Here is a 14,398-nt window from a genome sequence, read left to right as displayed (position 1 = left end):
TTTAACATAGTGCCTACATATAAATCCAATCCACTAGATTATTCAAAAGCATTTTTTACATAAATTAGTTCCTGATATCTACAGATTTCCTGGCGAACATTCTTTCATTAGACATTACCAAATGGTTACACATTAAGTTCATTAACACATCTATCTTCTGAGGTCTGAGTCTATTCCTAGGCCTAGGTCTAAAACTCTTACTGAACTCTAAGATGATAAAACTTCTTTTCGCAAAGATAGTTTTATGCTTTAACACATAAACATACTAATTATTGTCCATTCATTTGATATTTTAATCAAATTAACATTCAAATTTGTTTTTCTAAAGCATTTTTAATACATTCGTTTACTGTTCGCTAAAGCTGCGTAGCCGTGTTGAGATAGGCCTATATTCATTCATGAAAAAAAGTTCACGCATGCGCAGCACAGAACTCTAGATTAGTGTAGATTTAGATCTACGTCTACCTCAAGATCTACTTTATACTTTATACACATGAACATACAAAATTTAGTCTATTCATCTCAAATTTTAATCAAATATATGTAGGCCTACAAGCAAATGTTTTAATTTGAAAAAAAAAATGGCTAAAACTCTAATTCAACACTAAGATGATAAAACTTCTCTTCGCACAGACAGTTTTATACTTTAACACATAAACATATTAATTGAAGTCCATTCATTTCATATTTTGATCAAATAAACATTCAAATTTGGTTTTCTAAAGCTACATTCGTTTACGAAAGCTGCGAAGCCGAGTTGAGATAGGCCTAGATCTATATTCATTCATGAATCGCGTACTAAAAATTATTTCGTTTAATTGTTCACTTTATAATCCCATTCATTCAACAAAGCTATCGCTCTTTTTGTTTTTAATAGATAAGAATGTATCGACTTCGGGTAAACCCATTTTCGCAAAACTAATTTTATTTTCGTAGCGAAAGAGAAATAACGTGAAAGGATCATTAGCTACGTTTAATATACATCTAAATCCAATCCACTAGATTATTCAAAAGCATTTTTTACATAAATTAGTTCCTGATATCTGTAACTACAGATTTCCTGGCGAACATTCTTTCATTACACATTACGAAATGGTTACACATTAACACATCCCTCTACTGAGTCTATTCCTAGGCCTAGGTCTAAAACTCTTATTGAACTCTAAGATGATAAAACTTCTTTTCGCAAAGATAGTTTTATGCTTTAACACATAAACATACTAATTATTGTCCATTCATTTCATATTTTAATCAAATTAACATTCAAATTTGTTTTTCTAAAGCATTTTTAATACATTTGTTCGCTGTTCACTAAAGCTGCGTACTTTCACTGCGTAGCCGTGTTGAGATAGGCCTATATTCATTCATGAAAAAAAGTTCACACATGCGCAGCACAGAATGAACTCTATAAAAGCTAATTTTTAACTCTAGATTAGTTTAGATTTAGATCTATGTCTACCTCAAGATCTACTTTATACTTTATACACATGAACATACAAAATTTAGTCTATATTCATCTCAAATTTTAATCAAATATATGTAGGCCTAAAAGCAAATGTTTCAATTTGAAAAAAAAAAATGGATTTAAGCCTATTAGCTATTTTGATTTGATAGCTTCATTCACACTATTTTTACATTGACACATTCGCTTTACTTATTACATTATTATTTCGTTTAATTGTGACTATATCGACAGTAATGCGCAAATAAAGACCCGCGGGTCGCGGGTAACATATGTCTAGTAATCTATATTTTCGATGGTCTTAGGGTTAGGGCAAGGGGGTCGCGACCCACAGGTTGAGAACCCCTGCTTTACATGTTTATCATTGATTTACTAATGAGAAGATTATCACCAGGCAGACGACAGCGACTCTAGTGTTAAGTTGCTGGGTCAAGGTACACGCAGCACAGGAGATGTTGAATGTCATGGTGACATTTTATTTAGATTTTACTTCCTTTCATCTTATGTACTGACAATTCTGTCATTTGATTCGTTTATCTTATTCCATACGCTAGAACAAATTCATACAAGAGCTCTTTCTTCCCCAGTGCCATTAGAGAATGAAATGGGTTGCCTGAATCAGCCAGGAAAACCAATGACTTAGCAGAGTTTAAGTCATTGATCAACGAGCATGTTTAGATTGATTCATGAAATCCTTAGGGCTTAATTGATCTTTTTTTTGAAGAATGGGCAATGCCGAAGAAACGTAACGACATAGTCCTATTCAAGGATTCGATGTCCGTACTAGAGGCCTTAGAGGGGCTAGCTAGCAGGGAAGTATTCTTCCAGCCTTTTATACCACTCAAAGTAGGTCAGTACTGACCTTTCACTCCAAAGGTTTAGTGGACCTACATTAGCCATTATTTCAGCCGCATTTACTGGGCTTGTCCTAAAGGTTCCACAGACAAATCTTAGTGCTTGGGACTGTATTTTATCAAGTTGTTGAAGAGCAGTCCTAGAGCCATAAATTTGCACAGGTAGGCTGTAGTCTATCTGAGATCGGACTACTCCTCAGTGACCGGAGCATGTACATCCTTGTTCTTATAGTACGCTCTTGTAGGAAGTCTCTGATCCAGTAATATATCCGTCCGCGCACCCCCACGGCTCTTATCTTATGAAGCAAACCAGGCCGCCATACTTTAGCATATGCCTGTTTTAAGTCAATGAAGACTGCTTATGTGCTTTCGGTCCTTTGGAATCCATCTGCTACGCTCTGCGGACATTCATTTCATAGAGTTGGGCAACTTTTTTTTGATTGTCTTTTGTTTGTTTTAGGGCTACTATAAATACGTTGAGGTTTCAGTTAGCACCCAAGGAACAATTCTGCCAAGTTTTATCACCACTGGTGAAAAGGTTAACGGGTTTGATTTCTATGCGGGACATACATACATACATACATACATACATACATATATACATACATACATACACACATACATACATTCATACATACGCCTTACATTCTACTTTATAGTACAGATTTAGTTAGTAACTTTTTAAATTCATGCGTATGTCCCAATGTTTTATCAGGGGAAATAACATGTATATTGTATGTTTCTCTGTCTAAAGACCCAGTGGGCCTTGTTGAAAGTCAGAACGCGTGCATAGAGTTATCTCCCAGTCCACCTTACACATACCAGATGATTCCCCTTTTTTAAGAACTACATTTCCTATTCCATTAATATCTTTGCGCCCTTCTTTGTGTATTAGAAGCATTTTCAATTTAGCTGTCAAAAACCAATTGTCAATGTGGATTATGGGATAACGTCAGTTTGTGTATCACGTTTAACAGCTACATAAGGATGTCTAAGTAAAATGCTGAGCAATCAAATCTGTTCTTCATGCATATAAATATTCTCAATCGTGTGACTGGAATACTTATTTAACCTTCAATTATATCACATATAAATTTCCATGAGCATGTGCGATAGACGGATAGATAATTGGAAAATATAAAAAAAAACTTTTTTTTTTTAAACTAAGCTTCTATTAATAGTAGTTGTATAGAATACTTTAGTCATGCATTAAATTTGTAATAGATCTAGACCAGGGGTGGGCAAATTACTAGCCACATGCGGCCCAAAAAAAAACAACTGTTTTATGTTTTATATCTACAGAAATCGGGTGAGCTCACAGATTTTACATATAAAGAATGCAAATATATTAAAAATAAATAATTTTAAATATATATATATATATATATATATATATATATATATATATATATATATATATATATATATATATATATATATATATATATTTATATATATATATATATATATATAAATAAATTATTGAAATGTCTGATTCTTATCACTTATGATGAAGAGGCGAAAGAAACATTGTCTCTACATGTCATTCTGAAAACCTTCACTAAACAAAGCTTATCCTTATTTGCAATATTTTAATAAATCAAGTCACAGATTCAAACCCAGGCCTCTATTTATTCAATGCTTTGAAGAACTGTGTTGAAAGTCTTGGCTTGGCTTGGAACAGTATAGCAACTGATGGAGCCCGTGTTTTAACTAAGAAAAACTGTTGTTTTTTTTTAATTAAAAAAATTAACAAACATCTCAATCATAAACTCTAAACAGGAAAGTTTGCACAAAACTGCATTGACTATTTTACACTCTCTAGTATTGTAATTGCTAATGGTCAAACTTATCATAGCTATGGGTATAAACCACAGGCTGTTCGGAGCATTAAATAGGCTTGGAAACATAACATTCCGATGTTTCGTACCACAGTAATGTCCGCTGGCTTAGCATGGACAATGTATTGAGAAGAATATAGGATCTTAATGAAGAAATTGTTATGTTTCTTGAAGGACATTGACTGCCACTTGGTTTTGGTTACTAATACTTCTAATGAAAATTGGAAAACTCAAGACTATTTTTCTTTCATCGGAGGAATCGCACATGAAATGTATGCGCATATTTAAACTTTCAAAGAAAGCTATCCCATTTCTCCAGGCTAGCAAGTGGAAAACGTTTTGAGATTTTCCTTTGATGAAAGGTGAAACTTTTTGAATGCCTTGATTGTGGAATTTGAAGTCAAATTTTAAGACGTCTAGAACTTGGAATCAGTTTTAATGCAAAGCTGATTCAGCTCCATGGTAAAGCGGCTTGCGCGCTGGACAGTCGTTCGGATTTATCGATGATCCCGGGTTCAAACCCTGCCCGCCTTCCTCCACCCCATCGTCCTGCGGGAGGCTTGAAGTAGGAAGAAAACTATCTTCAACTCAGAAGGAACATCCGAAACATGTGAAACAAACAAACAGGGGACATACATGCAAGCACATTATGACCTGAAGAAATAGTTCCATTTAGTTATTCGCGTGAGTCTTATGGGGGACAGTAGCTGTATTTCCACACTTTAAAAAACTTTGCTGCTAAACTTTAGCATTGTTTGGGTCCACAAACATCTGTGAACAAGCTTTTTATTTCTGTTTGAAAATTAACAAGCGTAAGAACATGACGACGCTGGCTGTAATTTGAGGATAACAAAAAGTAAGAACAAAAAACTAAAATGTTATTTAACCTTGGTTAGGCCAATAATAGAATATGCATCCTCTGTTTGGGACCCCTCAAGAAAACATTAAGAAACTGGAACAGACACCTTTAGTAACATCACTAATTTTAGAAAGCCTTCAGGACAGACGACTCAAAAGTAATGTAGCAATTACACACAAAACACTGAACCATAATCTTCAAATACAAAAACAAAATGTAATAAAATACTCAGAAAGACACAAAGATAAAGGCACATTCCTCGTCCCATATGCTAGGACAAATTTGTACAAATACTTCTTCTTCGCTAGGTGCTATTAGAGCATGGAATGGGTTGCCTGAGTTAGCCAGGAAAACCAGTGACTTGGCAGAATTTAAGTCATTGGTTAATATGCATGACTGAATGCATGACGCGTAGGACGTAATCATCTTCTTTTTTGAAGTGGCATCTATATTATATAAGAAGAAGTCAGAACCAGAACGGTGTGTGAAGTCAGTCCGGAGCAGAGGCAAGGTTTTTGGACCGTCAGTGATGTTGCCAACTGTACAGTATTTGTGATGTATTTGAAATGAAGCTGTTATTGTTACTTTGGAGCCCTGAATTATGAGGTTCTATATCTTCGTTGTGTCGTACGGTGCAGTTTGCAGAGAGCCTGGATAGTGAGAAACGTTACAAAATTGATATCAATTATAAAATGCTGTAAAAGGGGGTTTACCCGATTTGTTTCAAAAGTTCCATTCTTTAATAGAGATAAATTCGGGCATTATTTTTATTTTTAGGGCTGTGAAATGGACATTACACATACACTACGGTCTCCGCCATGATGTAAGGAACACGTATTTATACTGTTTTATAAAGATTGATTAAAAGGTTTTGATTTTTATGGGGGACATACATACATACATACATACATATTCCTTACATTCTACATTATATATTAGATAAGAATGTACGACGCTTTGTTAATCAGAGACGGAAAGTGGTATTTACACAAAATGACAAAAACAACAAAATTATTGCAGTCCGTGTAAAACTGAATCTTTATTTTTGGACAGTGAGTTAAGTCCCTGGTTTCTTGGTCTCAGTTCCACTTAATCTGTAAAAAAAAAAATATATTTCGTTGAGAGAAGCTTAGTCATTGACAGAGACAGTGTAACAGATTCGTAAAGCCTAGCCATTGACAGATAGAGAAAGTGTAACAGATTCGTTAAGCTAAAGGGAGACTACAGTTTAGACTAAAACACGGTGTGGTCATCGGGGCTCAGAATGAAAAAGATCCTAACAAGGAAGATAATAGAATATCAAGACAATAATGTGTAGATGTACATCACTCATTGTACCAGTTGGAGGAGGGGGTGGGGAATGTTTTAGAAAATATTTTCCCTGCTTGATAATGCTCTTAAGAAAATGAATGTGACTGATGTAGATATTAATGAATATCATTTATTTACAAATGGAATACAGTTAAAAGAAAATACAACGTGACACGCAAAATAAAAATCATTATCTAAGGGAAAGAATTTCACACAAACAATTACAATCCGCATTCATGCAGAATTTTTTTTTCCCTTTTTCTATATCAATGAAATTAATTAATTAACAATAATTAATTATAATTTAATTTATAAAGAAATGTGATGTAGGATCAAGGCTCTGCTATAACATTACAGAACATAGACACGAGAACAAAAATGACGAACGGATCTAAAAATGTACTGAATAGACAGGTCTGAATGTTCTTTCTAGAATGTAGCATGTTGTATGTCTGGGATCAATAGAGAGGGATTTTGTCATCAGGTAAACCTGCTTACACGGCCTGCAGTATCGATGGTGGGAGAGTATGAATGCTGCAGATAGCGTTTTTGTTGACTCCGTTGTCAAATTTTATCGGATCTGGCCTATTCTGTGCAGGGTTGTGTGGGTTGAAAAGTTGTGTTCAGTCAAAGAGTTAGGGGAACTACATTAACTAATGGAATTTTAGTGCGTAATTGGTGATTTATTTTTATCAATTCATATTTAGTTTGGTAAAATAAATTATTGTTTAATGATTCTAACTGATCCAAGAATAGGTGTGGGAAAGATAATTTATTAAATTGTCTAAGGGGGCGAAACCCTACATAGTCAGCCGTATCTGTATATACTTTTTATACATTAGTTCCCCTTTCTGGTATCAATTAATATAATTAATTACGAGTATTTTATTGACGATTCGGTTAATTTTTAAAATTTATTTATGTCTTGTCTACTGTCACTGAATAATTGAGCTAAGTTTCAATTAGACATGAGAATGGGTGTGTGAGAAATAAGGTTTACAAACTGTTTACCAGATAGACAGAAAGTTAGACAAACAGACCACAAAGTGAGTTTATATAAGCTTTTTTAAAAAAGAAAAGAATGTTAAAGTATAGAAAAGGCAAAGAGAAGATGTCTTCCTTAGAAGTTTGTTTGTTCGTCTATCAGTTCAATAGCACAGCTCAAGAGTTCCAACACTTCTGCGCCTGCTTCAGTGTTCCAGGTTTACCAGTCTGGATGTATTCTCTGAAGGCGACTAACAGATCATTCGTTGAACTGGAGCGGAGCAAAAGTCAATGTCGAAAATATCCTCACATTTATACCAGTATTTTATCCTTTAAAAAAGATTGTCTACTCACGGATGGTCAAAGCCACAAACGACCACTCTTCTGAAGCATTGCATCTCTCCACAGCCAACGTGTCTTGCGTCTTTATTCACAATCTGAAACAGACGCGTTTAAATTTAAAAAAAAAATTGAAGTGTTTCGCAGTTTGATTAAGACTTTCCTTTTTCTTCGCCCATGGATTTCTACTGTTTGTAAAGGAACGCGAACACGCATTTGGCTGCCACTGTCCAAACTTTAAACATTATAATTAAATCTTTTTTTTTTATTCATTTTTCTGGCATACTTTTGTTACAATATTGGTGTATTGGTGTATATGCTAGGACAAATTTGTACAAATACTCCTTCTTCGCTAGGTGCTATTAGAGCATGGAATGGGTTGCCTGAGCTAGCCAGGAAAACCAGTGACTTGGCAGAATTTAAGTCATTGATTAATATGCATGACTAAATGCATGTCGCGTAGGACGTAATCATCTTCTTTTTTAAAGTAACGTCTGTATTATATAAGATAAGATAAGATAAGATAACGATTAGTCTGTATGGTGCACAAGTTGTATACGTTAATGTTGCCCATTCTCGAATGTAGTTAAAAGTTTGCTCACTTTTTTATTGTCCAAAACAATACCTGAAGCAATAAACAAAACTAAGCAATAAGTTAATTAATGAGTGATAATGTATTATTTTAATAGAAAAGGGTAAACAATCGAACGATATTGAGAGCTATGATAATGATTGTGCAGTTCTTTCTTTTATATAAGCTTTGCTTTGCGTTGCTTTTTTTTTTAAAAAGTATTTATCAATTTTTCTTGTTTCCAATTGTGATTTTTTATATTTCATTATAAACAAACCTGTGACCCTGTGTTGACGCCTACCCAAGATTGAGAAGCACTGATTTATGTAACCCAAATCTAGTTATCTGAAAGGCACAAATTTCATTGGCGACTTTGCAATGCCAACAATTGACGACAAAGATAGTCTCAACCACCAGGTATTTTACCTGGGCGTACTGAGCGCATTGTAGAATAGATCTGGTAGTGCAGCGGTAGGCAGGAGGGTCCAATCTGCTCTTTTCTTTAAGCCACTCTGCCACAGCCATCCTAGCCAGATCGCCATTTTGTGGGGTGTATTTATCTGTTGCAAAGAGAAAAGTAAAGTTTCCGATCAAGCCAATTGAAACCTTCGTTTACTTCAGAGAGTATGTTTATACATTGAACAATCGAAATCTACCATATCATAATGTTAGTTGAATGTGGCAACGGTAACGGTAATCTTACAGACGTCTTCAAAGACTTACAATGTACCTATATAGATTTATGTAACCAGAAACAGGGCAGACCTGCCAGAACATTAGGACAAGTTTAGCGTACAATGTTAAGGTAAATACACTCTTTAACAAACACAATTAAAAAGAAAACTTAAAAAAAAGGGACTTATACAAGGGAAGGAACTACATATTTTCAACTCTATCTATCTATCTATCTATCTATCTATCTATCTATCTATCTATCTATCTATCTATCTATCATATATCTATAAATAAATATATATATATATCTCAATGCTGTAGAATTCAGCTTCTTTTTGTCGATATCAAACAAAATAAAATATTACCAATAATTAATGACTAACTGGTCAATTTTCGAATTAATTCATATTTCGTCAAGCACAGCAAATGTTTGTTTAAAGTTTCATCTACATCAGAAATTAGGAAGTTTTCAAAATAATACACAGTAATCACATACCAGACAGACAGACTTGTAAACATTATTTCAATTCCAAATGAAATCAAGATCAGCAATTAGGTCATGTTTTCCATAATTAAGAAAATTACGATAATTTCAATGAGTTATGCATATAGGTAAGCGTATACTTCGAATATAAAGGGGCTTTAAAGGCTTAATTTAGAATATGGACTGATATGCCTAGATGCTTACCTTATCTAATACGTTTATAGTGTTTTAGTTTATGTTCTTTTTGTTCATGTTATGTGTAATGTGTGTGTCACTGTGTAATGTGTTAGTGTACAGAAACATGTGTAAACTGTTTATTGTGTACTTTGAAATTTCTACTGTTTATTGTGTGTACGTGTGGGCGTACGTGTGTGTGTGTACGTCTGTGTACGTGAGTGTGCATGTGTGTTTGTGTACGTGTGTGTGTATGTGTGTGTACTTGTGTGTGTGTACGTCTGTGTACGTGAGTGTCTGTGTGTGTTTGTGTACGTGTGTGTGTAAGTCTTTGTACGTGAGTGTGTATGTGTGTACGTGTGTGTGTACGTATGTTTACGTGTGTATTTGTGTACGTGTCATGTGTGTCAACAACCCATATATCGTGTTCTGCCTAATATTTGTGTTCTGAATAATGTCTTTAATTTCTGGCCCCCTTCAATGGTACAACCAAGACCGGAACAAGACTTAATAAAACCTAAAGCTATTTGAGACATGGGACGATCGCGCACAAGCTAGCCAACATTAGGTAATGTTTTCTTTTATCTTTCTCTACAATAAACTCTTTGAGAAAGCTAAGCGCTTGCGATGTCCTTTAGGCGAATCCCGCACTGGGTAGAAGAACGTCTTTGGTTTATCACGTGCAACATGCGACTGTGGATCTATTCTGGAGAGACATTCCTGTGTATATGCCACTCAGGTAAAGATTTCATTGGCTTTGGTGGTAGAGAAACTAGCCATCTTTTCTGAAGAGACATTCCTGTGTATATGCTACTCTAGTAAAGATTTCATTGGCTTTGGTGGTAGAGAAACTAGCCATTTTCTGCTTGGCTCCATTTTGATTGCTTGAGGTGATTCCAACGCTTTTGTTTTTCGCTGTCCATAGCTTTCTTTGTCATCATTTCTTTTCTATGGCTTCCCAGTGGTCAGCATCAATGTCCACTGCTTTGAGGTCCAGTTTGATTACATCCTTTTATTGTGGAGACGGCCAGTTTTTCTTGAACGATTGCGAGTGTTCCCTAAAAGAGGAATTTAGGGAATAGGTTGCATTCTCGATCGGAGGTGATCTTATCTTATCTTATAATATACAGGAGATGAAATAAAAGCATGCGCATTAGTGGCATCATCCCCTTACCGCCATGCAGCCGATGTGTCTAAAGGACGACAAATGTGCAATACAGTTTGTGATTATATGTCATGTGTGTTATATTTTATGTGTTGTATGTGTCTTGGGTTTTTATATATGTCCTTGGATAATGATTTTCCATCCTAATGCACGTGTGTTGTGTTTAGTGTTACTAATATGTGTTTATTGTTTAATGATTATTAGTCCTGCTTTAACTACGTATAATTGTTGCACTAATTGTATTTTCTAATGTGCTCACTAAGAAACTGTTTTAATTGATTCGTAATATAATCGATTCTTATATTACAATTTAATATTGATTTCTATTTAATTTTAAAGTGTCCTTAGAACGCACCTTTTTCCCATCTACTTGTAAAATGTTTGTTTGTCAAATGTTTTACATGTTTCGGATGTTCCTTCAGAGTTGAAGATAGTTTACTTCCTAGTCCAAACCTCCCGTAGGACGACGGGGGATGGGAGCGGGCAGGGTTTGAACCCTCGACCGTCGATAAATCCGAACGACAGTCCAGCGCGCAAACCGCACGACCTGGCAACCATCTTGTTTATACAAAATATTCATTAAAAAAATCTTTCCTTTGAAGCACAAAAGCGTTACTCTACATTTGAAACATTATTTGAGAATAATCTAATACTTCTCCCCCCCCCCCTAAAAAAATTCGAAATGGCTGCACAAATAGGTCATGTGTTTGTCTTTACAAAGTTAGAGAAACCAAATCAAATGTATGTAGGACTATTTTCTGTAGCGGCAGGATGAAGGTGATAATAAAATGCATGGGTCAATGGCTTCCAATATTTCAATGCATTCAGGGGGCTCAAAAGAATATGTGGCCGTCCGATCCACTGTAAAAGAAACAAAGGTCAGACTTCAAGGATTAAGAAAAAGTTTATAAAACTGTTAAAAAATGAAGCTTTGACTTTTGATCTGGCATGTTCGAATCTTAAAAGTATTGACTTTGGACATTTTAAAATTTTCAAACAATACTAAATTGTGACCAATCGGGGTGTACATCAGTGGTCCAAGCCCTTATGAAAAACAATTATATTTCATATATATTTTGCTTTTTGGTCGCCATGTATTGAAATAATTATTTTCATCTTCAGCGTTTGTCCTTTTTCTTTGGTCTCAGTTCTTTAGCTGTTTCTTTAAGAAACGATTGTATCCTAGTTCTGAAGAGAATGTCAATGATAGCTCCATAGAAAAACAAAAGGCATAATAAATAGACAGGCGCAGGGTCGGAGACAGTAATACAATTGACTTACTGCTTGTCTTGAACAAAAGTTGACCATATTTATCAGCTGGTGCACCATAACCTCTGTGATTATCACATATAAGGCCATACGTATTGGCCCTGTTCCTCAAAACATTGTTCCAGCCCTAAAGTATTTTGAAAAAAATTAAATATTAGTATGGATGGATAAATAGATAGATAGGTATAAAGATATAGATATAGATATAGAAAGATAGATAGATAGATAGATAGATAGATAGATAGATAGATAGATAGATAGATAAGAAATGCAACGGCGCCTGGTGATTACATATGCCCAACCTGTGACCACAGCTGTGTATCAAGGATTGGCCTCTTTAGTTACACAAGAATTTTCAAAGGGAAAATCTAAAATTAACATGAGTAAAATGCCACACAATATAGATAGATAGATAGTAGATAGATTAGTTGAAATAAGATAAATTGAATTCTTGATTTTTTTGGTTGGCTAATTAATAATTTAAGAATAATTTATTATACAATTAGATGTAGTCTCTGAGGTTGTTAAATAGAAAATCCATAGGCTATCGATACATTTTTAAGGTCTCGATACTCATCAATCGCCTGGACACAACAAGCACTTGATTCTTCCTGCTTACCAGGGGTACAAGTCCGTAGAGCTTTCTCTCTGCATTCATTAGATCTAGGTACGCTTTGATTGCATCAGTTGACACAGAGAATACTTGGGAAGCTCTGGACTCTGTCACTGATATACAGCAAGTCCAGGCAAGAACAAGTGGAAGACACGTCTATAGAGAGAAAACAAAAAGCCCATTGATAAGAGAATTTATGATCAAGGCCCAACGGCAGAGAGTTTGGCAAATAGTGTTTCAGGACGAATAAAACCGAGTCGTTTGATCGACCACTTCAGCATCACACGAGTCAAGTTAAATCTAAAGAACTATCAAATGATAGTTGATATAAAGTATAACATGTTATTTTCAAAATTAGCCACCAGAATTAGATTTGGGATTCTATGGTAGTCAATATGTTTTGGACGTATTTGATTGGTTGGCTGGCTTTACCTGATGAAAGAAGAAAGGTATAAAACTTGACAAACTTTGAGAGTTGGTAAATGCAATATGGTCGAAGTCTTTAGGCCAATCTATTTCATTGTCTCTTTTATTTTCTTTCTTTCTTTCTTTCTTTCATTTGTCTCTTGCTCTTCTTCCATTTTACATTCTTTTTTTTTTGTTCACTCATTTCTTTATCACACTTTAAATATATTATTATTTTCTCAATATTCAGTATCTTAAACTTTATCTCCCTTAATCAAATTAATTAAATAATTTACATAGATATAACATCTCTTTATCTATCCTATCTATCTTTCTCTCTCTCTGTCTCTCTCTCTCTCTCTCTCTCTCTCTCTATCTATCTATCTATCTATCTATCTATCTATCTATTTATCTATCTATCTATCTATCTATCTATCTATCTATCTATCTATCTATCTATCTATCTCTGTCTGTCTTACTCTGTCATTTTATCTGTTTGTGCGTCATGTTTTCTGTCTTTCTTTCCTTTCAAGACTTTATATTCAAAATGTCTATTTTCTATTTTGCCAAGACTTTATATTCAAAATGTATACTTTCTATTTTGCCAAGACTTTATATTCAAAATGTCTACTTTCTATTTTGCCAAGACTATATATTCAAAATGTCTACTTTCTATTTTGCCAAGACTTTTTATTCAAAATGTCTACTGTCTATTTTGCCAATACTTTATATTCAAAATGTCTATTTTCTATTTTGCCAAGACTTTATATTCAAAATGTCTATTTTCTATATTGCCAAGACTTTATATTTAAAATGTCTATTTTCTATTTTGCCAAGACTTTATATTCAAAATGTCTACTTTCTATTTTGTCTTAACACTACAATAAAATCTTTACATACCACTATTCCCATGAGACTAGAAAAAAAGTATTAGATGTAATCTCGTGCTCTGATTTGCTTTTTTAATAAACAAAACTTGAAAATTTTCCTTCCAATGTAAAGCTAAACCACTAAATGTATTGATTGTATTATAAATTTGTTTTTCATTACTTTATGACAAGACAAATAAGATTTAAAGAGCGGATTAAAAAGTTCAGAATATTATTTAAAAAAAAGAACAGATGTAATATAAAACACCCTCGGATCAGCTCAGTGCGCATAAATCAGTTGAAGACCAACTACACGCTAATGAAGAAGACTTGCCAACTGGTCGGTAGAATAGCTGTGACCATAGTCGTACGGGACGGGGAGTCTGGAACTTTCTAAAACGCCCAAACAGGAAAAAGACCAGTGGTGGCAGCTAGAAAGAGAGGATCAGGCAAAATTCAGTTTATTTTGACACGGGACACTGTCCGAAAAGAACCTACTTTGCTACGATCCGAGAGTACCCTG

At 34.4% G+C, this 14,398-nt stretch overlaps 1 protein-coding gene across 1 annotated transcript; it reads right to left on the bottom strand.

The window, feature by feature from the left end:
- Positions 1-6,035: 6,035 nt before the first annotated feature.
- Positions 6,036-14,015, bottom strand: LOC106059934 (uncharacterized). The gene is made up of 6 exons (XM_056008621.1): positions 13,907-14,015; positions 12,608-12,757; positions 12,001-12,115; positions 8,648-8,781; positions 7,666-7,748; positions 6,036-6,110 (listed from the first exon to the last, which is right to left on the bottom strand). The coding sequence occupies exons 1-6, from the start codon at positions 13,916-13,918 to the stop codon at positions 6,074-6,076; spliced, it is 531 nt and encodes a 176-aa protein (XP_055864596.1). The 5' UTR covers positions 13,919-14,015; the 3' UTR covers positions 6,036-6,073.
- Positions 14,016-14,398: the final 383 nt, after the last annotated feature.

The sequence above is a fragment of the Biomphalaria glabrata genome, chromosome 13, assembly GCF_947242115.1.
Source record: "Biomphalaria glabrata chromosome 13, xgBioGlab47.1, whole genome shotgun sequence".
Lineage (NCBI taxonomy): Eukaryota > Metazoa > Mollusca > Gastropoda > Planorbidae > Biomphalaria > Biomphalaria glabrata.
This window is presented reverse-complemented; position numbering and strand designations above follow the sequence as displayed.